The sequence below is a fragment of the Apus apus genome, chromosome W, assembly GCF_020740795.1.
Source record: "Apus apus isolate bApuApu2 chromosome W, bApuApu2.pri.cur, whole genome shotgun sequence".
In the NCBI taxonomy this organism is placed as follows: Eukaryota; Metazoa; Chordata; class Aves; order Apodiformes; family Apodidae; genus Apus; species Apus apus.
In genome coordinates, this window is record NC_067311.1 from 10,804,845 (window position 1) to 10,832,474 (window position 27,630).

At 39.4% G+C, this 27,630-nt stretch overlaps 1 protein-coding gene across 3 annotated transcripts in view; it reads right to left on the reverse strand.

Annotated features, from left to right (window-relative positions):
• The window catches only part of LOC127395154 (nipped-B-like protein), a 176,805-nt gene that overhangs the window by 35,459 nt on the left and 113,716 nt on the right, over window positions 1–27,630 (reverse strand). For all 3 annotated transcript variants that reach the window (XM_051641622.1, XM_051641625.1, XM_051641623.1), the window contains 12 exons: window positions 25,914–26,096; window positions 22,030–22,227; window positions 21,813–21,884; window positions 21,640–21,729; window positions 20,403–20,506; window positions 16,789–16,875; window positions 8,775–9,006; window positions 8,327–8,478; window positions 7,865–7,945; window positions 6,737–6,837; window positions 1,737–1,875; window positions 1,456–1,538 (listed from right to left, as the gene is read on the reverse strand). In XM_051641622.1, the coding sequence (XP_051497582.1) occupies window positions 1,456–1,538; window positions 1,737–1,875; window positions 6,737–6,837; window positions 7,865–7,945; window positions 8,327–8,478; window positions 8,775–9,006; window positions 16,789–16,875; window positions 20,403–20,506; window positions 21,640–21,729; window positions 21,813–21,884; window positions 22,030–22,227; window positions 25,914–26,096 (1,522 nt within the window). The remainder of the gene's footprint in view (window positions 1–1,455; window positions 1,539–1,736; window positions 1,876–6,736; window positions 6,838–7,864; window positions 7,946–8,326; window positions 8,479–8,774; window positions 9,007–16,788; window positions 16,876–20,402; window positions 20,507–21,639; window positions 21,730–21,812; window positions 21,885–22,029; window positions 22,228–25,913; window positions 26,097–27,630) is intronic.

The window sequence follows — 27,630 nt, forward strand, 5'->3', positions numbered from 1 at the left end:
TTATTTATTGTTTTGAGTTAAAGTCTGCATTAACTTGGATGGACAAAGCAGACAAAATTCTAAACTCAAGCTAGTATTTAGGAAGTGTTGTGTCCTTAATCCTGGTTTGACTTATCTCACAGTTATAAGACATCTCAGTATTAAGCTCCTGTCCTGGTTTGAGCCAGGATTAAGCCAGTTTTTCTTTTGCTGATTTTTTTTTTCCTTCAGTGAGCTTTCTTTTAACTAGCAACTGCGTGTTCTGCTAGGTTGATAAGACACTGGAATGTTTTTGTAATTGCTGGGTCTTCAAGGTCGTGCCTTTGCTCTGCCGGCTCAGACACTGCGGGGGGATTTGTGGCCCCCCCGTGGGAGGCTGGGTTAGACGAACAGCAAAACTGGCCAGAGATATTCCATTCCATATATCTACGTAGGCTCGGGGGAAGGTCGGAGATCACAGAAGAAAACTTCCTTCCTTCTTCCCTTCCCTTCTCTTCCGTCCATGGCCGGTGTCCAGGGAGGACTCCGTCCATCCAGCACCGTCGACCCTCGACCTCGAGCTCTCCTGACCCTCATCACTCTCCGCCTTTCTCTGGCAGCAGCTCTGGGATTCCTCGGGACTGTCTCATCTGAGGGGAGTGCTGTGGGAGTTGCTGGGGGTGGGGGGAGGCGAGAGGCTTTTGCCCACACCTTTATATAATCATATATATTTTCTTATATCATTCATTAGTATCTTAATTAAAGCTGTGTAGTTTAGTTTTCAATCCAGCCAAGTCTCTCTCTTTTTCTCTCTCTCCTTCCCTACCTGGGTGGGAGGGGGAGGGGATCGAGAGCATTGTTGTCGGACCTGAGTCAAACGGTGACAGCTCCACAAAGGTTAAAATCAGAATGTAAAAAAATAAAAATATAACATACCTGATAATGTTTCACTTACATGTGGCATCCATAACTTTAATGATAACAGAAGTATGCAGAGAGATGGCTAGATGGCTCATAATAGCCTTAACAGTAGAAATTAACACGATAAAAACCTCAGGACTTCTTGTTACAAATCCTTTCCTTATTCAGGTTGGTTAGTTTTTTTTCCTGTTGAGCTACCTAACTTTATCTAAATGAAAGTAATTTTAGGTTTTTTATATCTTTGTAATTCAAATGAATTAAAGAATCTGGTTTCACTGCTTATATATTTACTTAGCCTTCTCTTCCATGCTTCAGATGAGTAAAAAACCCCTGAAAAAAGGATCCTACATAAACTATCAGACAGATTCTTAAATGTGTAAAGAACTCCCTGAAGAATTTCTATTCCATAAACTTTTTGTCCAGACAGGTAGCTCTCTTAGGGATCTATAAAGTATATTGTTATATGTAACTTTATTATTAGGCATTTAGCATTGCAAAGTGGTTTGGTCTTAAAGTGTGATAGATTTTATTCAGAGTTAGTGTCATCAACACACTAAAGAACGGAACAGTACTTACTTCTTAAGGAAAATAGAAAGGAAGTTTTGTGCTGTTCTCATGGCTGTTTCATACGAGTTAGTAATAAGCACATCTTGATCCACCTAAAAACAAGAAGATTTATTTGTCCAATATTTTAGCATACACAGAAATATGATTTCCAGATCAGCATTTCTCATTCATTAAATAGTTATGGCAGACCTAAAATTACAATGCTTAATTACTAGAGCACCATCATAAAATATTAATCCTACAAAGTCATTCCTGCACCAAAAAAAATATGGTTCTTTAAAAGATCTTACTTTTTTGTTTGATTCCTCCTCTGAATTAGAATCTTTTTCTGTTGCTGGCAAATGCACTACACACTGAATAAGCTGCAGAACTAGTGCCGTCACCATCTGAATATACATAGGCTCTCCATCAGTGTCACTGCTGTTTAATCTGTCAATAAGAAAAAAAAAGCATTAACACTAAAACTAAACAAAAACAAGACAAAACTAAACAAAACATTTTGTCCAAAATTAAAATCTGTGGTCTAGACGTTTATAAAATCATACACTATTTAATGTTGAAAAAGACCTTTAAGATCATCAAGTCCAACCATCAACCCAACACCACCATGCCCACTAAACCATGTCCTGAAGTGTCATGACTACACGTTTTTATAATACCTCCAGGGATGGTGACTCCACCGCTTCCCTGGGCAGCCTCTTCCAATGCTTGACTGCTCTTTCAGCAAATAAAATTTTCTAAATATCCAATTTGAACCTCCCCTGGTGCAACTTGAGGCCATTTCCTCTTGTCCTATTGATAATTACTTGTGAGAAGAAACCAAACCCCACCTCACTACAACCTCTTTTCAGGTAGTTGTAGAGAGTGAATAGGTCTCCCCTCAGCCTCCTTTTCTCCAGGTTAAACACCCCCAGTTGCCTCAGCTGCTCCTCATAAGACTTGTCCTCTAGACCCTTCACCAGCTTTGTTGCCATTCTCTGAACTTGTTCCAGCACCTCAATGTCCTTCTTGTAGTGAGGGGCCCAGAACTGAACACAGTATTTGAGGTGCAGCCTTACCGGTGCAGGGGGACAATCACTTCCCTACTCCTGCTGGCCACATTATTTCTAATGCAGGCCAGGATGGTGTTGGCCTTCTTGGCCACCTGGGCACACTGCTGGCTCATGTTCAGCCAGCTGTCAAACAGCACCCCCAGGTCCTTTTCTGCTGGGCAGCTTTCTAGCCACTCTTCTCCAAGCCTGTAGTGTTGCCTGGGGTTGTTGTGACCCAAGTGCAGGACCTGGCACTTGGCCTTGTTAAACCTCATACAAAAGGCCTCAGCTCATCAATCCAGCATGTTCAGGTCCCTCTGCAGAGCCTTCCTACCCTCAAGCAGATCAACACTCCCACCCAATTTGGTGTCATCTGTAAACTTCCTATGGGTGCAATCGGTCCCCTTATGCATCCCAAAAAAGAGGAGGGCAGACAAGAATGCCAGGAGCCCTACATGGATGAACAAGGAGTTCCTGGAAACACTTAGATGTAAAAAAGATGCCTACAGAGGGTGGAAGCAAGGACAGGTAGCCTGGGAGGAGTACAAAGAAGTTGTCCAAGCAGCCAGGGATCAGGTTAGGAAAGCTACAGCCCTGACAGAATTACATCTGGCCAGGGACATCAAGGGCAACAAGAAAAGCTTCTACAGATACTTCAGTGATAAGAGGAAGACTAGGGAAAATGTGGGCCCTTTCCAGAAGGAAAGAGGAGACCTGATCATGTGGGATATGGAGAACACTGAGGTACTCAATGACTTTTTTTGCCTCAGTCTTCACACACAAGGGCTCTGGTCACACCACCTGAGTTGCAGAAGGCAAAGGTAGGGACTAGGAGAAGGAAGATCCACCCACTGTAGCAGAAGAGCAGGTCTGAGACCATCTAAAGAACCTGAAAGTCCACAAGTCCATGGGACCTGACAAGATCCATCTGTGGCTCCTGGGGGAACTGGCAGATGGCCACTTCCCATCATTCTTTCCCCAGTAAAGCCCTCAGATTATTATCCCCTTTTGATCTTTCAGGTAGTTAGTGACGAAGTAGTGAGAAGAAGTCCAAGAGCAATGAAGAAAGATTTCAGGGCCTTGGAACAAATTGTTGAAGGATCAGGAGCACAAGTTGTATTCTCCCCTATCCCTCCAGCAAAACTGACCAAAGTATTCCATTCCATATATCTATGTAAGATCGGTGTAAGGTCAGAGATCATGGAAGTCAACCTCCTTCCTGCTTCTTCTTCCCTTCTCTCCCGTCCATGGCCGGCGTCTGGGGAGGACTCCGTCCATCCAGCACCGTCGACCCTTAGGCTCGAGCTCTCCTGACCCTCATCACTCTCTGCTTTCTCCAGCAGCAGCTCCGGGATTTCTCGGAACTGTTCCAGCTCAGGGGAGTGTGGTGGGAGTTGCTGGGGGTGGGGGGAGGCGAGAGGCTCTTGCACATACCTGAACATATCTGTAGATAATTGTATACATTTTCTTATATCATTAGTGTTTAATTAAAGCTGTGTAGTTTAGTTTTCAATCCAGCCAAGTCTCTCTCTTTTTCTCTCTCTCCTTCCCTACCTGGGTGGGAGGGGGAGGGGATCGAGAGCATTGTTGTCGAACCTGAATCAAACGACAATTTATTGGCGCCCAACATGAGGCTCGATTTTAAGCCCAGATTACACATTTTCATTAATTGTGAGTGTTCAAAATTCCATCTCTGATGGGAGGAATCCTTCAGACAGCAATGGACAACAGTTCTGCTGAATTTCATGATGGATTTAAAACTGAACAGACACTTGCTGCAATGAATCTACTGGACCTTTTTCCAAACCTGCAATTGTACATGAGGTGTGCAGCTGAGAGCATTCTGCTTTGTGTAGCTGCTCTTGTGATTGTTTTATGGTTTATTGACAGAGCTGTAGCCATAACCAATCGTATAATTACCAGCCTAGTGATCCTAGGGGTTATGATACTGCTCTTTACGGTGGCACTGTGTGTGTACAGTTACAGGACAAGTCCTAGTGGTACAGCTCCTAAAGTGAATGGAACGGTTCATGTTGATAACAGCAGTAGCTGGTTCAACTTTACCTCTCCATTTTCTTTCAAGCTGAATCTCCCAGCTCTTGATCTGAATAGCACTGTTGCAGTAGGGATGCTTCTGCTGAATGTTTATAATCCAGCAATTGGAGAGCCAGGGAGTGATCAGCAGGACTCACTCACCCTTCAACAGTCCTATTTGGCCAGTGTGAAAACCAGATGGAGAGCGGAGGCTGATAATGGACTATCGTCTTGTCCAACCTGAGTCAAACGGTGAGAATTGTTTAGCCAGTTCTCGATCCATGTTGGCTTCAAGAGCACCCTGATGAAGTTTGCTGACGACACCAAGATGAGTGAAGAGGTTGACACTCCAGAAGGGAGGGCCACCCTCCAGGATGACCTAGACAGGCTGGAGGAGTGGGCTAGCAGGAACCTTATGAAGTTCAGTGGGGAGAAGTGTAAGGTCTTGCACCTGGGAACACATAACCCAGGAGCACAGTTCAGACTGGGATCCACCTGGCTGGAGAGCAGCCCTGTGGAAAGGGACCTGGGGGTCTTGGTGGATAACAGGCTCAACATGAGTGAACAGTGTACTGCAGCGGCAAAGAAAGCCAACAGGATGCTGGGCTGCATCAACAAGGGCATCACCAGCAGAGATAAAGAAGTCATCATCCCGCTCTACCCGGTGCTTGTCAAACCACACCTGGAGTATTGCATTCAGTTTTGGTCCCCACTCTACAAAAAGGATTTGGACAGGCTGGAGAGGGTCCAGAGAAGGGCCACAAGGATGATCAGAGGACTGGAGGACCTGCCATATGAGGAAAGGCTGAGAAAACTGAGTTTGTTCAGCCTTGAGAAAAGAAGGCTTTGGGGAAACCTTATTACAATGCTCCAGTACTTTAAAGGGTGGCTACCAAGTAGATGGAGACTCCCTATTTACAAGGAGTCATGTGGAAAAGACAAGGGGTAATGGGCACAAGTTGCTCCTGGGGAGCTCCTGTCTGATTGGACACAAGAGGTAAATTTTTCACCATGAGGACAGTCAAACATTGAAACAGTCTCCCAAGGGAAGTGGTAGATTCCCCCACATTGGACAATTTTAAGTCTCGGCTTGACACGGTGCTGAGCCATCTCATACAAACTATAGCAGCATCTAAAAAGATTGGACCAGATGATCCTTGAGGTCCCTTCCAACCTGGCATTCTATGATTCTATGATTCTATGTAAGTTGTACCCTTCACGACTGTAGCCAGAGTCAAGGAATGTCCTTCAACAGATCACAGCTAGGACTCTAGAGATATACAGTGCAGCCATTGTGGTCCTGAGATAGCGATCTCCTTCTAGTAAAGGTCTTAATTCAAAGAGGATACCTATCATTTATGGTCCTATGCCTACCACATATTCCTATTTTCTAGATCTCTCTGATGTAGGAAATACTAGGAACAAGCACTCATGTTAACATTAAGGTTAATGAACTAAATTTCAAAGTTTCAGTGAATTTCTTTTCCTGGATATGTCCTGTTGATCCACCCTGGACTGGACATTCTATTTCATCGACAATTTGTCCGTCACCAGGGAAAAGATATATGTAAGCAAGGAACGAAATCAACACCAACAACAAATGTTTTAGAATAATTTAAAGTATCCCACCTCAGCTTTAACTGAAATGCAGTTCAGGTCAGATTCTTTCTCAAACTGAACCTGAACCTATTCTGTTATTCAGAAAATGCACTGAAATCCAGCTGAAGTGCTTAAAATACAGTTAAAGTGAACTGAGTAGTTCCTAAATGAAACTAATTCAAAGGACTATTAAATTGATTTCCTGGAAAGAGTGCTCTGAGTGCATCCCCAAAGAAATTCAGACATAATTTTCCTATTAAGCTTTAGCAATGAAGAAATTATATAAAATCTATACAAACAGAACCAAATAATTTTCCAACAAAAAACCTTTGAATGCACACTAACATTACACTCATTTACATCCTTAAAGAGACAAAGAATAAAATATTTCAATTATTTTTGTAAGTAGGCATAAATATTACGGCATAAACCAGTGATTATTACAAAATATATTTGTCAGCCTATTCTGCTCTCACTAGAGGTTTTGAAATATCAACCTCTAACAAAGCACAGTGTGTGAAGTCACAGATTTTTAAATAAATTGTTAATACTGACTCCTAAAATCCTACATCTACAAAACTGTAAATGCTACTGTCTATAAATTATCAATCTATTTCAGAGATTACCTGAAGTTTCTCAAACTCCTCTTGCTAGTTGGTAGTCTTGCAAGGGAAGTGAAAATTTCTTCTAGTATTAGCTGTCTATGTTTTTCATACCTGGAGAACACCTATTTAACAGTTGTAGGATTGTTAAAAAATATTTAGCAACATAAAATATCACTTGGTAAATAGATTGTTAAAAATTATATAAAACATTCACTTTACATGGCATTTAAATAAATTCTGTTTAATGCATACCTTGTTTTTAATGCATTGCTTTGTTTTTTCAAAGCAAGCATTTATTTTTAAAATACATTAAAACTTTTTCAACAACAGATTTGAAAAATTTGCATAAATGTGTAATAGCTCTTAAAAATACTGTATGTTTTAAAAAATTCTACCTATGGCACAATGCACCATATAAGAAAGTCAGTGTAATGCTAAACTTTCAGACTGCAGTACAGAGCAAAACTCAGTGGTAACATAAATTAACATGAACACATGTATGGTTTTATAGTACATTTGAAAAAACAGCTTTACTTCATATCCTAAGCTTTAATGTTTGCCTGATATGAAAAATTATTTCAATTTATGGGGTCAGGATTGCAGAGTTTAGGCAGAGCTACTTTTCTAAACACTGGAGTACATCATCCTTACAAAGATGGAAAACTTCCACTTAAACAAGCACATCTATGTTGCATTGCCGTTTTCCTAAAATAATATTTTATGTGCCCCATGAATTTTTCACATAGCCACTTCTTATGAGGACAAGGACATTCTATTTTATAGAAGCTTTTATAGAAGGCTATTCCATTGCATAAATTCAAATCATAACAAAGGAAATAAGAAAAAAAAACATTGTTAAGAATTCTTAAGACAAGAAAGGACAGGTAAGAGGAAGGGGTTTGTGTTTACAATTTAAGCATAACCAAAATTAAGTAAAATCATTGGCTTAAGTAGGCTATTTCTTCCTATAGGGTACTCTGCAAATAGGAGCAGCTCAGGTAGATTTAATACTCTTCCTAGGTTATGATACCAAATTGTAAAATTAGTTCTAAACTCCAATTCTCTACCAGCAAAAATACAGCTTATGTAAATGCCCCAAGAACTCTCAGAAGTACAGGAACATGAAAATGCAAATGAAAAATTACTTACTGCTGTCACTAATTTGATGGCACATAACTGTAGTTCGCTGACATTTTCTACAAAGAAAGGTGTTATTCCCATAGATGATACCTATAAACAGAAATAATTTTTTAAATTATATTTGACTGATAAACTGATATTTATGCAGTTTAAAAAGTAGGTTATTCATTCAGCAGGTAAGGTATTAAAAATGTATTACTTAATATTATTTGCAAATAAAGTTATTAAAGGATATTTGAATACATTCAGGTTAAAGTTTTCTTAAGTGAACAATAAAAGCCATTAAAGATTTGAACATTAAATGCTCTTCTGCAGATTACATACTACACAACAAAATAGTCAGTGATGTTAACAATACAAAAGTTTGTACTGATTTCATACTTCATGTCATTGAGGCAATCACATTTTACAGTTTCTCTGGGAAAAGAAAAACAAACATTCTGAGACATAAATTCTTCTGATAAAACTTACCTGAAGAATAGTTGTATCCGTAAGAAGCTGTATCTCTAGCAACTCTGATAAACTGCTGACAATGTCACAAACTTTGTTATACAACATCACTATAACTCTTTGCTTGTGGGTGGAACACTTGGCACGTTTTGCTTTTGAACTTAAAACACCACCTAGAAAATAAAAAATATCTTTATTAATTGTTTCATTGTTTTATTTACATCAAATACTAGAAAGACGTTAATCTTCCTCAAAAAATGTCCCCAAAACAACTCCATGATTACAGATTGGTAAATGCAATTGCTTACAGAAGAAAAATTTCATAAATTTCAAAAATTTCTTATTTACATAATTGCTCTGAATTCTGGATCCAGGATTTTTAAAACAGTTCTTGAAGTTGGATACCCACATCTGAAGGTATGTATAAATGACAACAAAACACTAAATGCAAAACATTTAGCATACTAACCACCATGAGGATCCACTCTATACACAGGATCATATTGAGGATACAGAGTGTTCTGCAAATGAAATTTTGTGTATTGAATAACTCTTTCTATTACGTCCTCAATATATACAGCTTTAGGCATATTTGGTGATGTCATAATATTGATGACAGTAAGACAAGCATCAGCAGATTTTGTCACTCTCTCCATAATAAGATCTCTCCATAATCTCTCCTCATCTTCAGTGTCATTGTTCTGTAACAGGCAAGAAAAAACAAGATAGTGTGAACAAGTCAAATTTTTATCCTTACCAAGTGAAATATAATATTATTTTAATATACTTACATACACACACACAAAATATTGTATCTCCTTTATGAAACAAAAATAGTTTTTTATAGAAATCTAGAAATTTAGAAATTACAAGCAACAGGTTTGTAACTCTAAGTTACAAGTCTTCAATGTCTCACTGTATTCTTCTGGTCAAACACAAAGAAGCTTTCTGTATATTATTGGGAAGCACAATGAAGCAAGATTGCCACATTCTCTACTTAAGAATTATATGCCTTAATCAAAATCTAAACTCTCCCATCTAGTGTTTTCTTCACTGAAATATGCACACCAGTTGCTGCTCTGATCAGTCTAATTTTTACTGCCAGAAGGAATTCTTACACAAAAAGACTGTTAAGTCACACAAACATATTGAGAATACAACTTTCTCCACTTCACAGGCTGACTCATCTATTATCAACGGGTTTAAAACGTCTTATCAAATATGACCATTTAAATATAGAACAGGGCACAGAATTTCTGTATTTTTGTGTTTGTACAAATTATAAAAACAAACATACATGAGGTTAATTATGACAACCCAACAGTACTAAATAATGCAATAACATTATTAATAGCTAAACCAGGTGTAATTTGTAATAATTTCTCTTGTACAAATATAGCCTACAGAGAAAAATAATCTTTCCTGCCTGTAAAACAGCACAGTTCAACACTCTTGGCTTTCCTTGTAAAAATAAGGGGTTGGTGAAAACATATCAACTTTTTCCTTTTACAGTAAGAGAATCTAAAAATATCACAGTGCATTTTATATATATATATATTAATCAACAGAAATCTGCAAATCAGGAGATCCCTGTAAATTTCTTCCATAGTATGGCTTTAAATAATTTGTTCCTTACACAAAGTAGGCTTAAAAAAACCCAACAAACAGCCTCAAAAAACACACAGAACCCCAAATAGTTTAAAATATTTTTTTTCTGAGTAATCTTGGAAATAAAAATAATCTGCAAGTGCAATATGCCTCCAAAAAATATCCTGACATAGAGGTAAGATATTTCCACTGCACTGTAAAAGAAGCAAGTTTACTCCTTAGGAGAGGTTTTCTTTAACATGTTTAATGGGTTTTAAGAAAAATCTAAAACTTCTTTGGCTAAATATTGCTTCTTCTTTAATGCCAGACAGCGCTACAGACTGGGGGAAGAGTGGCTGGAGAGCAGCCCAGCAGAGAGGACATGGGAGTACTGGTTGACAAGCAGTTGAACATGAGCCAGCAGTGTGCTTGTATCCTGGCTTGTATCAGGAACAATGTGGCCAGCAGGAGTAGGGATGTAATGCTCTCCCTGTACTCAGCACTGGTGAGGCCTCACCTCAAGTACTGTGTACAGTTCTGGGCCCCTCACTTCAAGAAGGATATTGAGGTGCTGGAGCAGGTCCAGAGGAGAGCAACAAGGCTGGTGAAGGGACTAGAGGGAACGTCTTATAGGGATAAGCTGAGGGAGCTGGGGTTGTTTAGCCTGGAGAAGAGGAGACTCAAAGGGGACCTTATCACTCTCTTCAACTACCTGAAGGGAGGTTGTAGTCAGGTGGGGGCTGGGCTCCTTTTCCAGCCAACTAGCAACAAGACAAGAGGGCATGGCCTCAGGCTGCTCCAGGGGAGGTTTAGGTTGGATATTAGGAAGTGCTTCCTCACCGAGAGGGTGATTAGACATTGGAATGGACTGCCCAGGGAAGTGGTGGAGGCACCATCCCTGGATGTGTTCAGGGAAAGACTGGATGTGACACTTAGTGCCATGGTCTGGCAGATGTGGTGGTGTTAGGGCATAGGCTGGACTTGATGATTTAAAAGTCTTTTCCAGTCTTGGTGATTCTGTGATTCTGTGTGATTTTGTGAGTTTTACAACAAAAAGCTAAAAGAAAAATATCAGTTTAAAGGCACTGGCATAAAGATTCAATCATATCAAATTAGAGGAGGTAAACCAGCACCATCTTTTCACTTATTTTTCATACTGCTAAAGACATTCAGAACCATATACTGAAACTTTGAAAACCCAACAAACTATTTAGATGAAAAATTTTAGGTAAAAACAATATGTCACTGGGTTTCATTTTCAAGTTAAAATTCTTCATTTCCAATATACATAATGTCCTGGTTTGAGCCAGGATGAAGCAAATTATCCTTTTACTGATTTTTTTTTTCCATCAGTGAGCTTTCTTTTAACTAGTACCAGAGTGTTCCAGCTAGGAATGATAACAAATGGTGGAATGTTTTTCTAACTGCTGGGTCTTCAAGGTCACATCTTTACTCTGCCGGCTCAGACACTACGGGGAGATCTATGACCCCCCCGTAGGAGGCTGAATTAGACAGACAGCAAAATCGACCCTTAGGCTCGAGCTTTTCTGACCCTCATCACTCTCCATTTTCTCCAGCAGCAGTCTGGAATTCTTTGGGACTGTTTCAGCTCAGGGGAGTGCTGTGGGAGTTGCTGGGGGTGGGGGGAGGCGAGAGGCTCTTGCACATACCTGAACATATCTGTATATAATTGTATATATATATATTTTCTTATATCATTAGTGTTTAATTAAAGCTGTGTAGTTTAGTTTTCAATCCAGCCAAGTCTCTCTCTTTTTCTCTCTCTCCTTCCCTACCTGGGTGGGAGGGGGAGGGGATCGAGAGCGTTGTTGTCAAACCTGAGTCAAACGGTTACAAATAATTACTATTTCTGCAGATCAAGGGTTTTTTTCCATAAAATTCAAGAACTCTATTTTTGCTAGAATATTGTTTTGACTGTAAAGTGTAGAAATAAATAAATACAAACATACTGCAATATCATATTTCAGCCTCATGAAAAACTCCAAATCCCAATGTAGTTTTAGGCATATCAGAAAAGAAACCTCATAAAATCTTAAACATCCTTAATTTTGTTTACATTGATAACTCCAAATTTGTAGCATAAGAGCAGACCCAAATAAAGCACTTGCTCAGTTCTTAATGGTCAGGATAAGAATATGCTCTACATGAAAGCTGTAATACTTCTTCCATTGTGTACAGAATGTTTTATGGACACAAAGAAAAGTAGCAAAGAAATGTCCAAGTGCAAGTTACACCCGTTACTATGAATATTTCAGGATAAAATGCTAAATTTTAAAATTAAGTCAAAAGACAACTCAGTTGCTCCCAATACATGTTAGTTATCAGCACTATAGTAAAAAAATGTTTAGTAGTAAAAGAATATAGAATCATAGAATGGTTTGGGTTGGAAGGGGCCTTTAAAGGTCATCTAGTCCAACCCCCTTGCAGTGAGCACCTGCAACTAGATCAGGTTGCTCAGAGCCCCATCCAACCTGCCCTTGAACGTTTCCAGGGATATGGCTTCTACCACCTCTCTAGGCAACCTGTGCCAGTGTTGCACCACCCTCACTGTAAAATAATTCTTCCTTATATCTAGTCTAGATCTACCCTCTTTCAGTTTAAAATCATCAACCCTTGCCCTATTGCTACACGCTGTGCTAAATAGTCCCTCCCCATCTTTCTTGTAGCCCCCCTTCATGTACTGGAAGGCCACTATAACGTCTCTCTGGAGCCTTCTCCTCTCCAGGCTGAACAACCCCAGCTCTCTCAACCTGTCTTCATAGGAGAGGTGCTCATGTTTGTGGCCCTCCTCTGGAATCCTTCCAACAGCTCCATGCCCTTCTTGTGTTGGGGCCCTGTCCTGGTTTGAGCCAGGATGAAGCCAGTTTTTCTTTTGCTGATCTTTTTTTTTTTATTTCAGTGAGCTTTCTTCAACTAGCAACTGCGTGTTCTGCTAGGTTGATAAGACACTGGAATGTTTTTGTAATTGCTGGGCCCTCAAGGTCGTGCCTTTGCTCTGCCGGCTCAGACACTGCGGGGGGATTTGTGGCCCCCCCCGTGGGAGGCTGGGTTAGACGAACAGCAAAACTGGCCAGAGATATTCCATCCCATATATCTACGTAGGCTCGGGGGAAGGTCGGAGATGACAGAAGAAAACTTCCTTCCTTCCTGCTTCGCTCTCTCGCCGCTTCGCTTCGCCTCTCTGTCTGCCTTCCTTCTTCTCTCTCTTTCTCTTTCTTTTGTTCGTGGCCGGCGTCTGGGAAAACACCATCTGCCCATCATCGTCGACCCATCGACCTCAAGCCCTCCTGACCCTCGTAACTCTCTGCCTTTCCCCAGGAGCAGCTTCGGGATTCCTCGGAATTGTCTCATCTGAGGGAAGTGCTGTGGGAGTTGCTGGGGGTGGGGGGAGGCAAGAGGCTTCTACCCACACCTTTGTATAATCACTATATATATATATATACACTCTTATGTCACATATTAGTATTACAAATAAAGTTGCACGGTTCAGTTTTTAATCCAGCCAAGTCTCTCTCTCTTTTTTCTCTCTCTCCTTCCTTACCTGGGTGGGAGGGGGAGGGGATTGAGAGCATTGTTGTCAAACTGAGTCAAACGTTGACAGGCCCTCAGAACTGTACGCAGTACTCCAGGTGGGGTCTTGCGAGAGCTAAGTAGAGAAGCAGAATCACCTCCCTCGACCTGCTGGCCTCACTTCTTTTGATGCAGCCCAGGATACGGTTGGCTTTCTGGGCTGTGAATGCACACTGCCAGCTCATTTCCCATTTTTTCTCCACCAGTATCCCCAGGTCCTTCTCAGCAGGGCTACTCTTAATCCCTTCATCCCCCAGCCTGTATTGATACTGGGAGTTGCCCTGACCCAGGTGCAGGACCTTGCACTTGGACTTCTTGAACCTCATGAGGTTCACCTGGGCCCACTTCTCAAGTTTGTCCAGGTCCCTCTGAATGGCATCCCATCCCTCAGGCATCTCAACCATACAACTCGGCTTGATGTCATCTGCAATCTTGCTGAGGGTGCCCTTTATCCCACTGTCTATGTCATCGATGTAGATATTAAACAGCACTGGTCCCAGCACAGACCCCTGAGGGACACCACTTGTCATCCCTCTCCATCTGGATATCAAGCCATTGACCATTACCCTCTGGAAGCGACCATCCAGCCAATTCCTTATCCACCCAACAGTCCACCCATCAAATCCATATCTCTTCAATTTAGAGAGAAGGATGTTGTGGGGGACTATGTCAAAGACCTTGCAGAAGTTCAGACAGATGACATCCATTGCTTTTCCCTTGCCCACTGATGCAGTCACTCCATTGTAGAAAACCACTAAGTTGGTCAGGCAGGACTTGCCTTTAGTAAAACAATGCTGTCTGTCTCAAATCACCTCCCTGTCTTCCATGTACCTTAGCATGTCTTCTAGGACAAGCTGCTCCATGACCTTTCCGGGCACAGAGCTAAGGCTGACAGATCAGTAGTTCCAAGGTTCCTCCTTTTATTATGGTTTGAGGAGGGCAGAAACTAATTTTATGGCATTGATGTGATGACCTCTGATAGCCAAGCCAGAAAGAGACAGAAGGTGATATTTAGGACCCTGAGGAGGTCCAGGGAGCAGAACAGAGAAGGGTTGGATGACCTCAGTACTCTGCCACAAAATGCCAGAAGGGTGGAAAAGTTGCCCCTGGTTCCCTTCTCTCTTCTGGTGAACATCTTAGAAGGAGGCTCCTGCCTCTCTGTCTTCAACTTGCCCCATGCTCTGTAGAATCTGACTCCATTTGTTGCTGAGAAGAGTCATAGAATCATAGAACTATTCAGGTTGGAAAAGACCCTTGGGATCACTGAGTCCAACCATCATCCCTACTCTACAAAGTTCTCCCCTACACCATATCCACCAACACCATATCCAAATGACCCTTAAACACATCCAGGGATGGTGACTCAACCACCTCCCTGGCAGCCTATTCCAGTGTCTAACCACTCTTTCTGTGAAATTTTTTTCCCTAATGTCCAGTCTAAATCTGCCCTGTTGCAGCTTGAAGCCATTCCCTCTTGTTCTGTCACTAATTACCTGTGAGAAGAGACCAACACAAACCTCTCTATAATGACCTTTCAGGTAGTTATAGACAGTGATGAGGTCTCCCCTCAGCCTCCTCTTCCTCAAACTAAACATTCCCAGCTCCTTCAAGCGTTCTTCATAAGATTTATTCTCCAGGCCCTTCACCAGCTTCGTTGCCCTCCTCTGTCCTCACTCCAGCACCTCGAGATCTCTCTTGAATTGAGGCGCCCAAAACTGGACACAACACGCAGGTGTGGCCTCACCAGTGCTGAGTACAGGGAGACAATCACCTCTCTCCTTCTGCTGGTCACACTATTTCTAAGACAAGCCAGGATGCCATTGGCTTTCTTGGCCACCTGGGCACACTGCTGGCTCATATTCAGCTGCTTGTCAATTAGAACCCCCAGGTCCTTTTCTGCCAGACACTTTCCAGCCACACTTCCCCAAGCCTGTAGCATTGCCTGGGGTTGTTGTGGCCCAAGTGCAGGACCCGGCATTGTTGAAGCCCATACCATTAACAGTAGCCCAACAATCCAATCTATCTAAGTCTCTCTGTAGAGCCTCCCTATCCTCATGCAGATCAACACTCCTGCCTAACTTGGTGTCATCTGCAAACTCACTGATAATACACTCTATGTCCTTATCAAGATCATCAATAAAGATGTTAAACAGAAACAGTCCCAACACAGCCCTGAGGAACACCACTTGTGACCAGCTGGATTGGACTCCATTGACCACCACTCTTTGGGCCCGACTGTCCAGCCAGTGCTTGATCCAACAGATCATGTGCTCATCCAGGCCATGAGCAGCCAGTTTTTTTATGAGAGTTCTATGGGGAACCGTGTCAAATGCTTTTTGGAGGTCTAGATAGACAATATCCACAGCCTTTCCCTCGTCCAATAGTTGGGTCATCAGGTTATAAAAGGAGATCAGGATTGTCAGGCAGGACCTGCCTTTCATAAACCCATGCTGACTAGGCCTGATCTCCAGTCCTGGCCCTTATTCCTGTGTCGGCTCTGCCACAAGGGAACCTTTGGACTTTTATATAAGCAATCATTGACATCAGGTTTTCTGTGTGTGTATCTATATATATTTGCATGTTTTCATTATATTCCTACTTGTTACTATCCCTTCTCTGTTCCATTAAACCTGTTCTAGTTCTACTTTCTTTCCAACCGGGGGAGTAATAGAGAACAATTCTGCTCTCTGTGTTTTGGTTTGCTGTGACCAATAAACAGAAACACCTTTCTAACCTTTTTAAAAATGGGTGCAATGGTTCCCTTTTCCAGTGACCAGGGACTTCACCTGACTGCCATGACTTTTCAAATATCATGGAGAGTGGCTTGGCAACTACATCAGCCAGTTCCCTCTGGACTGAGATGCATCTCGTTAGGTCTCGTAGACTTATGTATGTTCAGGTTCCTCAGGTGGTCACAAACCTGATTTTCTCTTACAGTGGGAGAGACTTTGCTTCCCAAGTCCCTGTCTTGTGGTCCCTCCACTTGAGAGGTGTGGGAAGAGAAGCTGCCAGGGAAGATTGAAGCAAAAAAGTTGTTGAGTACCTCAGCCTTCTCCTCATCCATTATTACCAGTTTGCCAGTCTTGCTTATCAGGGGGAGTACACTTTCTTTGACCTTCAATGGATATAATCAATTGAATTTTACTTCAAATCTTAAAATTTGGTAATCTCTTAGTCACATAAATATTAAATCAGAAATTTCTTTCACACAAATACATTTGAAACTATCACTATATGGGACTCAAGTGAAGAAAACCCTATTCTACACTACACAATGGTGTGAAATGATGCGATCTGAAACTCACATGGTTAAGTAACGTAGAAAGCTTTGATCCATCTTGAATGTTCTTCTCCAAAATGTTCAGGACTTTCACTGTTTTATCTGTTGAGAGCTAAAACAAGAAACAAAACACATCAAACAACTGTAGGAACATAAAGGCTTCCAAATTGCTGAAAAAAAAGTCCATGGATGAAGGACAGAACATATTATGTAACCTGACAAACTTAAATAGTAAGTAATCTGAGATAAGGACTGGTCTTGTCTTGTTTCTGATACAGCATCACTGAGATTGCTGATAATAGAATTAAACTAGTGAAATATGTTCTAAGTCTGCAAGCAAACTGCATTTTAAACCACCAAAATCAATAGAAATTTATTTAAAACTACATATCTATAACGTTGTATAGTTATACACTTTTGCTTCTAGAAACAGAAATTTACCAAATCCAGTATCAAATCATGAATTCTAACTGACCATATAGAGCTTTATTAAAAGAAAGTCCAAATTCTATGGACAAGCAGAAATAAAATTTCCTGATACTTGAGTGATAATAAAAATGAAATGTATTCTTAATAACTGCATTAACTTTGAAAAACTAGCATGTTGAATAAAAGTAACTCAAACTCACTGATGTTCTACAGAATTATGATTAAATAATCTATAAAATATGTTAAACTGCAGGAGAGTCAGTTTCATTCATCCAGATAATATTGGCGCTCACCTTTAGAAGCAACAAAATTCTGATTTTATGCATACATGTATGCATATATGTTAAAAAAAAACCAGTGAACAGAGGTTAAGGGTGAGAATTGTCAGGAAAGAGAAACACCCAGGCTCATAACATGCTACAAAGGAAGGTAGGGACATCAAAGAAAAGGCCAGGAAGAAAATCTAAATCTTGGATTAAAGAAAACCCTTCAGAGTGACTTGTGTAATAAGTGTCTTCACAAACACTTTATGTATTCTGGGGACCCCAAAACAGGAAAGACATGGAGCTCTTGGAGTGAGTCAAGAAGAGGACCACGAAGATGATCAGAGGGCTGGAGGACCTCTCCTATGAAGACAGGCTGAGAGAGTAGGGGCTGTTCAGCCTGGAGAAGAGAACGCTCTGGGGAGACCTTATAGCAGCCTTCCAGTACCTGAAGGAGCCTAGAGGAAAGCTGGGGAGGGACTTTTCACATGGGTTTGTAGTGAGAGGACAAGGGATAATGGATTAAAACTGGAGGAGGGGAGATTTAAACTAGACATTAGGATTAAATTCATTAGTGTGAGGGCAGTAAGGCACTGGCACAGGTTGCCCAGGGAAGTTGTGGAAGCCCTAACCCGGCAAATGTTCAAGGGCAGGTTGGATGGGGCTCTGAGCAATCTGGTCTAAGTGGGAGGTGTCCCTCCCGTGCAGGGAGGTTGGAACTAGATGATCTTCTAGGTCCCTTCCAACCCAAACCATTCTATGATTCCATAAGATTATGACAAAGAAACCACAATACGCAGTCTACAGAAAAATAACCTCATTATCACCCAGGGTATTAAATGTTCTAAGCTTGAAAGGGCTCTTTGGAAAGAGGAGGGAAGTAGGCAATTCACAGAAACACAGAATCACCAAGACTGGAAAAGACTTTTAAATCATCAAGTCCAGCCTATGCCCTAACACCACCACATCTGCCAGACCATGGCACTAAGTGTCACATCCAGTCTTTCCCTGAACACATCCAGGGATGGTGCCTCCACCACTTCCCTGGGCAGTCCATTCCAATGTCTAATCACCCTCTCGGTGAGGAAGCACTTCCTAATATCCAACCTAAACCTCCCCTGGAGCAGCCTGAGGCCATGCCCTCTTGTCTTGTTGCTAGTTGGCTGGAAAAGGAGCCCAGCCCCCACCTGACTACAACCTCCCTTCAGGTAGTTGAAGAGAGTGATAAGGTCCCCTTTGAGTCTCCTCTTCTCCAGGCTAAACAACCCCAGCTCCCTCAGCTTATCCCTATAAGACGTTCCCTCTAGTCCCTTCACCAGCCTTGTTGCTCTCCTCTGGACCTGCTCCAGCACCTCAATATCCTTCTTGAAGTGAGGGGCCCAGAACTGTACACAGTACTTGAGGTGAGGCCTCACCAGTGCTGAGTACAGGGAGAGCATTACATCCCTACTCCTGCTGGCCACATTGTTCCTGATACAAGCCAGGATACAAGCACACTGCTGGCTCATGTTCAACTGCTTGTCAACCAGTACTCCCATGTCCTCTCTGCTAGGCTGCTCTCCAGCCACTCTTCCCCCAGTCTGTAGCGCTGCCTGGGGTTGTTGTGGCCAAAGTGCAGGACCCTGCACTTGGTCTTGTTGAATTTCATGCCATTGGCCTCAGCCCATCGACCCAGCCTGTTCAGGTCCTCCTGCAACTTCTTCCTACCCTCTGGCAGTTCGACACTTCCCCCCCCCCAGCTTGGTGTCATCTGGGAACTTACTAAGGGTGGATTCAGTGTGATGCTGGATAGAAATCATATAATTACATTGCATATATCAAAAAAGGGCGGGTTTTTTTACTTTGCCATCAGGTTCTGTTTTACTGTGGTTGCTAAACATTATCTGTAAAGAGCAAAGCCTATACTTTGATGTGCTTTTGTGAAAGTAGATTAATTATTTTAGATTTTACTGCTTGGGCATGTGTTACCTATTGACATATAGTGCTGTTCTGGTTTGAGTCAGGATGAAGCCAATTTTCCTTTTACTGATTTTTTTTTTCCTTCATTAAGCTTTCTTTTAACTAGTACCAGAGTGTTCCAAGTAATACTGATAACAGTGGAATGTTTTTCTAACTGCTGGGTCTTCAAGGTCGCACCTTTACTCTGCCAGCTCAGACACTATGGGGAGATCTATGACCCCCCCCCCGTAGGAGGCTGAGTTAGACAGACAGCAAAATTGGCCAGAGATGTTCCATTCCATATATCTACGTAAGCTCAGAGGAAGGTCAGAGATCACAGAAGACAACTTCCTTCCTGCTTCTTCTTCTTCCCTTCTCTCCCGTCCATGGCCGGCGTCCGGGGAGGACTCCATCCATCCAGCACCGTCGACCCTTAGGCTCGAGCTCTCCTGACCCTCATCACTCTCTGCTTTCTCCAGCAGCAGCTCCGGGATTTCTCGGAACTGTTCCAGCTCAGGGGAGTGTGGTGGGAATTGCTGGGGGTGGGGGGGGAGGCGAGAGGCTTTTGCACATTCCTGAACATATCTGTATATAATTGTATACATTTTCTTATATCATTAGTGTTTAATTAAAGCTGTGTAGTTTAGTTTTCAATCCAGCCAAGTCTCTCTCTTTTTCTCTCTCTCCTTCCCTACCTGGGTGGGAGGGGGAAGGGGATCGAGAGCATTGTTGTTGGACCTGAGTCAAATGGTGACAAGTGCTCTGCGCAGGGCTAACACAGAGAAGGACCATTCAACAAAAATGTCTCAGCTTCAGAGACAATAACAGTTAACATGTGGCAACTTTTTAAGCACTTCAGCTAAGTCAGCTGAAGCACAACTGTTCACAGTATCTGTCACATGCACACCTAAAGAGGGTGCAATATCACAGAGGACACAAGTTTCTATATGCTTAAGAAAATTAAATGTTAAAAAAGAGTCAAAAAGAGTTAAATACTATGAAGATGTACCTTGTCCATAATGCCCATTGCCTTGATTTTTGCAGATTCACTACCCAACTCACTAAGCTGATGCTTTCCCAGTAGCATTTCCTGTGGAATCTCATCATCATCACCTTGAAAAAAAATAATAAAAAAATTAACAATCACATTTCTAATAGGACTTCAAGGAAACCAGTATTTTAAAGCCAATATGAAAAAGTCAACTGAAGAAAAATAATTTATTTTCCAAATAGCTAGCATCTAATAGTTCCATTTAATGAAGACTGATGATGACAACTTTTGGTTGTCTTAAAATGAGTACTCGTATAATATGACTGAAAGTCATATAATAAAAATGTTTTTAATATAAAAAATTCATTTATTGCAGCTTTTGTGCTATCACCCTCATTTCAGTGAAACAAATCTTAAATTACTGTAGTCCTAATTATAAAGTTCAAATCTCAGGAATGGCAATAGATTAAAAACACAGGAAATTAAGTACCTTGGGATACCCTATGTCTTAATCACATTTACCCTTACAAAAAACCCTATGATGTTACAAGACATATAGAAAGAACCAATTACTTCACTTCTTAATTCAAGGTTGTAGACACCACTGCTGTAGTAATTTGTTTACTATGCTCCTCCCATTTGTTCTAATCTTGTGACAAAAATGGTAGGAAACAATTAATGAATGCTCTGTAATCCATTTCAATAGAAAGTCACCTCAGTTAATCTGAACTACTTCATCAGACACTTATGCTAAGCTGGTTTATTTTCCACTGAAATGGATAAGGAGCATACAGTGATTCAGTGCTTCATCCATAAGGGCATAAGCACTCTGCTGCTGAATTGAATAATCAAGCTCTGTTGGACCAAAGGCCAGAACAGATGCAAAATTATGTGCCTCAGACATTACTGGCAAAAGAAACATCTTAAGTTATGTTTTTTACAAAGATATGTTTGACAGATAATGACACCATAATGACATCCCACTCCTGGGAACTATTATTTGTCTCATTGTGATTTACGTCCCTTTTGGATTTTCCAGGGTGGAAGAAGGGGGATCTTCTTCCTGCAGCAGCAAGTGAAATTGGAAAGGTAAAGGCCTCCACTCAAGGTAGAACCATATAAATGCAGTATTAAGTAGCATGTATCAGAAGCAATTACATCACAAAGAAGGAAGCTTGAATATACCAAGATACAAATTATTTTGTTTCTTGTGTTTTAATTGGGGGAAGCATTTTGAAAATTGCTAACATATTACCAAAAGCTGTAAAATCCATGTCTTCTAAATTTTCCAAAATATTCTCTATTGAAGCAGAAAATCTTTTGAAAGTCGAAGAATCCATCATTTCTGGTGAAAAGAAATGTACATATAATTATTTTATAAGCAAAAGATAAAATACAAACTGTAGAAAATAAATATTCTAAAATTACCTTCAGGTGTTAGTTTAGGTTCATAAGCTTTCCTCTTCTTTTGTTTTTCTTTTTTCTTCATTTTTCTAGCCACTAATTAAGAGAAGAAAGGACTGTTTACATTCCTTATGCTTATATTCAATACTGCACGTAAAGATGTTTATTTTAAAATGTTTAACATATCCTTTAAAAATGCACTGGTATTATGGAAGAAAATAAAATTTTGAAAATCAGTTACCCTCACTGAGGCTAGGAGGAGGAGAATAATCATCCAAATCAGAGTCATTGGGACTGCGATAACGGTAACGGCCACTACCAGAAGTCCTCCTTCCTTCATGATAATGACCACTTCTCCTATAGTCACCAGAACTTCTTCTGTCATGTTCTTCATACTCCCACGCTTCATCTCTATGCTTTTTATGTCTTTTACGAGAAGCTAGAAATTAAATGCATTTTCATTATAAGGAAAAAATTTCTACTTTTAATAGCTCAAAATTATACATTTGCAAGTTAAACACTACTGTATAGATGTTCTGTAAAACAAATGAACACTAAAATGATATAAAATTCTGTTATGGCATTATTCTAACAATTTATTTTGAATTACATGAAAACTGTGTCTGAACCTAGCAAAGACACCAGCAATCATTTAAAAATAGAAATTTACAGGGCATTTGCCCTTTTTAACAAAGTAAGGAAAGTAGAACAAATAAAAATAAGTTTCATAATTTCAAAAGAGAACATTGAGTTAATTTCTTCAGTTATCCAAATTGTGACTATTACTAGGTGTCCATGTTCCAATTCAGTGATTGCTTTGTCCATCTAACACAGCAAGTTCCAATGAGACATGGTAACTTAGTTGCTTGAAGATATTCTGTTTTGTCAAAACAACTAAAATTTTATTTTGATATATATTGCAGGAAATCTGGTGTAAAAGAGAAAGCTGGAGTCAGAATTCTGGGCCAGGCAGCAAGTATATACCACAGAAGGTTATTATAAACAGTTTTCAGTCAGGACCAAAAAACCCTGCAGAACTGAATTTTGAAAAACTGGAATAAATGTTCTAAACAGAAGCAGAGACTTGGTGGAAATAAAGCGGGGGGGTGGGGGTGGGTGGGGAGCAATGGAAAGTTCTCTGTTGTTTTCAAAGATAGTCTTGAAGGGGAGAGGATGTAACAGAAAAAGGATATGGAGGAGGAGGTAATTTTATCCATGAAATCAGCCAGCTCTCCATTATCTAAGGTAACAGGATAACTGGGCTATCAAAGAAGTCTAACACATACTGTGCTGTGAAGATCAAACCAGCTCCAAAACATTGCATTCTAGACTAGCAGAGTTCATTATTCTTGCATATGAGTCCTGAAATCTGTGTCTCTGCCAAAGTCTCCTGAACGTATATAGAGTTGTTCCTGAGCAAAAAGGCTCCAAGCATTCATACAGAACTGGAACAGAACCAACAAGTTCTTTCTATAACTCCAGTTTATTGAGAAACATAGGAAACATACCAGGATATAGTCACATCTGGTATAGTACCATGAAATAGTCAATAGTCAGCCCAGGCTCAGAACTAATAAAACAACATTGACCCTGTGGTGATACTAATGGTCTGAACTGCACCCTAGAGGGCTCCCACTTCTGAAAGCATAGAACAAAACTTATGCACAGAGGTGGTCCAAGTGTTTAAGGTAATAACTTAATTCATGCTTTGAGCTGTTCTGCTTATGGATGAGACTAGCTTCTGGAGGCAGTACAGTTATGTTCACCAGGCCTGAGCTACTAACATTGTCAGTTCTAAAATGGTTAACTGCAATTGAAGAAATGAAGAGCTGTCTGGGGATACCTGAAGTGAGCATATTGGAGAAGTAGGGAGTTTATGGGAAAAGACTTTACTCAACTGATTCTTTTCCCCCTATGAGAGAGTATTTTGCGGAGGTAGATTAAATCTGTCTCCACAGTTTACAAAACATCAGTATCATTTTAAGCTCTGTAGGATGAACTCTGACTCCAGCTACATCTTTCCAGCAGAAATTTAAATTGACCAGTTTATCAATGCCGCACGACAAAACAGAATGTGTTACAATTGTGCTGGCTCTGCAAGGCAAATAAGATGAACATGGGAAAAGCTATTCACAATCAGTCATTACTCTACAAAGTTTATTTTGAAGCAGATCAAATTTACTAAAAGTGTAAGTATAAATAATATTTCAAGAGTTCTTATTAATTTTATACATAAAGACTATTCAGAATATAAACACTCAGTTTCCTTCTGAATTCTGCCAAATATTTATGCAATAACACATTTAGCACTTATTGTATGAGAATTATTTAATACATTTTTAATTTGTCATAATTTAATTTAACAGAATGCCCCTTCATCATGAGATACTCAAACAAATTTCTCTTCTATAACAATTACTATTTTATATTTTTTCTAGTTCAATTTTAGACAACCAAAATAATTCTGAAATACACATTTGTAACAATTCAGTGTATTTATCACATATCTTTAATTTTCTTGATCATTTTGTCTCTCTCTGTTCAGTTCTACAGTATCCTTTGAGAAATATTACAATTCATTTTTAAACCACATGTCCTCAATTACTTGTTTAGAATGAAGGCCATATCTCTTGAGAGGATATAGTGAACCTAGAATCCCTTAAAGCATATAATTACCGTGAAAGTTTTCCTTAATTTGCTTTACTTTGCATTTAAGAATTTCAACAGCCACTGTGGCTAATAGGTAGATTAAGATCTCTCTAAAATTCCTGACAATCCTCTCCATTCCCAATCAAATTTAACAATTTTGTTCTACTTATTCTTTTTTTACTCACTGTTCCAAATTATTAACGTAAACAGGTGAAATGATACAGTAAACAGAGAATATAGAAACCTGAATGAAGCAAATAATCTTATTACAAGTTACCTCAAGATCTCATACAGTCAAAGCAGCATTATTCAGTTATATTTTAAATGGAAACCAAACAAAAGTACATTCTTTTCTGCTTCTTTGATAAAGATCAGAGGTATCACTATTATAATTTTTAAGTGTATGGGTGCATATGAATTGTGTATCTGTTGGACAAGAACTTGAAACATTAAAAAAGCAGGACAAATAAATCTTTCTCTTTTGAACCCTAAGAAAGACTAAGAAGCAAAACATTATGTTTTACAAAAGTTCGGTAAAATGTTTAGATAAGCAAAGGTGGGAAGAGACTAAACTTGGGGAAAAAATCATTATAAGGAAGATGACTTTTCAGGTTATCAGCAATAGGTACTTCTCTTATAGCCCTGCATAGGTAACACAGCTAAGATGATATGCAGACTGAACTGATTCCATCCATTTTAATGGAGTTTCTTTTCAGTGTTGGCTAACTGAACTACCATAGAGACAAGCTAACTACACTCCTATTCAGAAGTAGGAAATCCCTTCCTAACTTAGAGACATTAAGCAATTTGTTGACACTTAAGAACTTTATCTGATTGCACAGCAAAAGTCTAAATACAAACTTCCTCTTCTCCTTTGAAATCACTTAATTAAAAATAGTATAATCAGCAAATGCTATTTTGATAAAACATTGACAATAATACCAGCTTTTCAAGTAACATGCTATGGAAATAATAAAATAATAAATATTTTAAGTAACTTCTGGGCATTAAAATTCTCAAGTTATCATGTCAGAAAAATTCAAGAGAGGATCCTTTGCTTTTCTTATAAATGAAATTCAGAATAATTTAAAATGTACTTATCAAAGTTTTTCTTTTAATAATTTTCTGTGCAAGGTTTCTGAGCTGCTTTACAGGATATTTTCTTAAATGTGATTGGCTAAAAATGTTTCATTGCACAACTAATAAAAAAATCTAGGCAGTGGCTTCCAATAAGGTAATTAGGGAAAAAAATTTAACAGCTAGCTGCTTTTCATCTTGAGTCACAAATTGAAATAAAGTAATTTTTCTTTTAAAATTAGAAAAGGTTCTTGGCCAAGTAGTTGTACGGACAGCAAATTTGTTTTCATATGTTTTAGGGTAGCCAACAAAAAAACAAACAATAACAAAGTATATACTTTTGTAAAAGCAAAATATTATCCTTATTTAGGAGTAGGAATAGAATGATGTACTACTTACATTCAAAAGCATCTTCACTGTCATTGTCTTCATCAGAACTGATTTCAGCATATTTTGGTTTCTCATTAACTGTGCTACGTTTGCGCTTGTTCATTTTCACACGTTCACAAAGTGGCATGGTGGATTCAATTTCTGCCAGGAGCTCAGGAGGCAACTCCTTTAACACTGACTGATCTATGCTACCTATTAATGGAGAGCAAGAGGAGTAAATGTGAACCTGAAGATAATAATAAGAGCCCAACACTACAGCCCTTTTTCAGGAACTGCTTACAGTATATCCACTAATAAATAATACCATAGTTAGATATACTTGGATGTATTTGACAGACATTTGTAAAGTTACATTTATCATTCACACTGCATTAAGAAGTGAACATCATAAATTGCATACACATCTCCTTCAATAAAATATTTTGTCAGATGTATAAACAAATTCAATTTGTTGAATTTCCTTTGTAAAAAGACACCCTTGCTCTTCTTCCACAAAATTTAGTCTTATTTCAGTTCATCCTCTGAATTCAACAGGTTTTCTAACAGTGTAGGATTCATTATTCTCATAAACAGTTGTTTATTCTCATTCATATTATTTAGTGTACACAAACAGTAATCTTCCCTTTTCCAGCAGGTATAGACAATCTGTGGCAGACAAAAACATTGACATTTCAATCTCTGCCTCAGATTTTTTTTTTACCTCCTACTAATATTTTATAATGCAACCCAAAAGAAAGAATAAAGATTTTTATTTAATATAGACAAACAACAAGCTGGACCACATCTGGTTTCTTTTCCACAGAGGTAAATTGCTAAATTTTTTAATTCTCATCACATTTTGAAACTACGGATATGCCCATATGCAGTCAGTATAAAGAGGATTTACGGTCAAAATATTTTACAAGTAACACAAGAAAATAAAATTAATTCAAAAGTATTTATTGGGGCTTTATTTTGATGTCTTATCATTATTTAGCAAATAACCTTTTGCACAAATTTTAATATAATCAGACTAAACTGTTAACCTTTTTCCAACAGCAGAACAAATGCCTTTGTTGTAATTGCCTCTCTCGCCTTCCCAAGGCACACTATTGCTATACACATCCTCCAAGAAATCATCTTCTGGATGACAATCCACTTTTTAATTACATTCACTATATCACTAACATATCTTTCTAAAATTTATTTCCATTTTAACACTAATATCCCATCTTCTAATCCAAGCTTAGTCTCCCCCCCCTCCTTTAAACAACTTTAACTGGAATTATTAGAGCCTTAATATGAGAAAATAGTTTCAAGCAACAAAATTTAAAAATAAGTCTCATATATTATTGATTTCACATATCTACACCCATAAAAAAATCCTATAAGCAATGAAACTATTGATCAGAAAATTATTTTTCTATAATTCTCAGGTATGCTCAATAAGTCATCCCATTTAACTGCATTTTAAAAAAAGATTTAATTTCAAATATTGGATTTTGTGAACTGAGGTAGGGAAATATCTGTAAAGTAAAACTGATAGCAAAAGTTGTCCCTGCTTCCTCCATGCAGTGGTCCCTCTTTAAGTTGCCAAATATATTTGAGTCTCTTCTAGTCTAAACTGAAAAGTAAATAATAAAAAAAAGAATAACTAGTAAGATAGATCGCTTGGGGAGAAAATCAGAAAAGGAAATCAGTAATGGACTGTATACCTAGCTTGGCAAGAGTTCTATGACCAAATTCT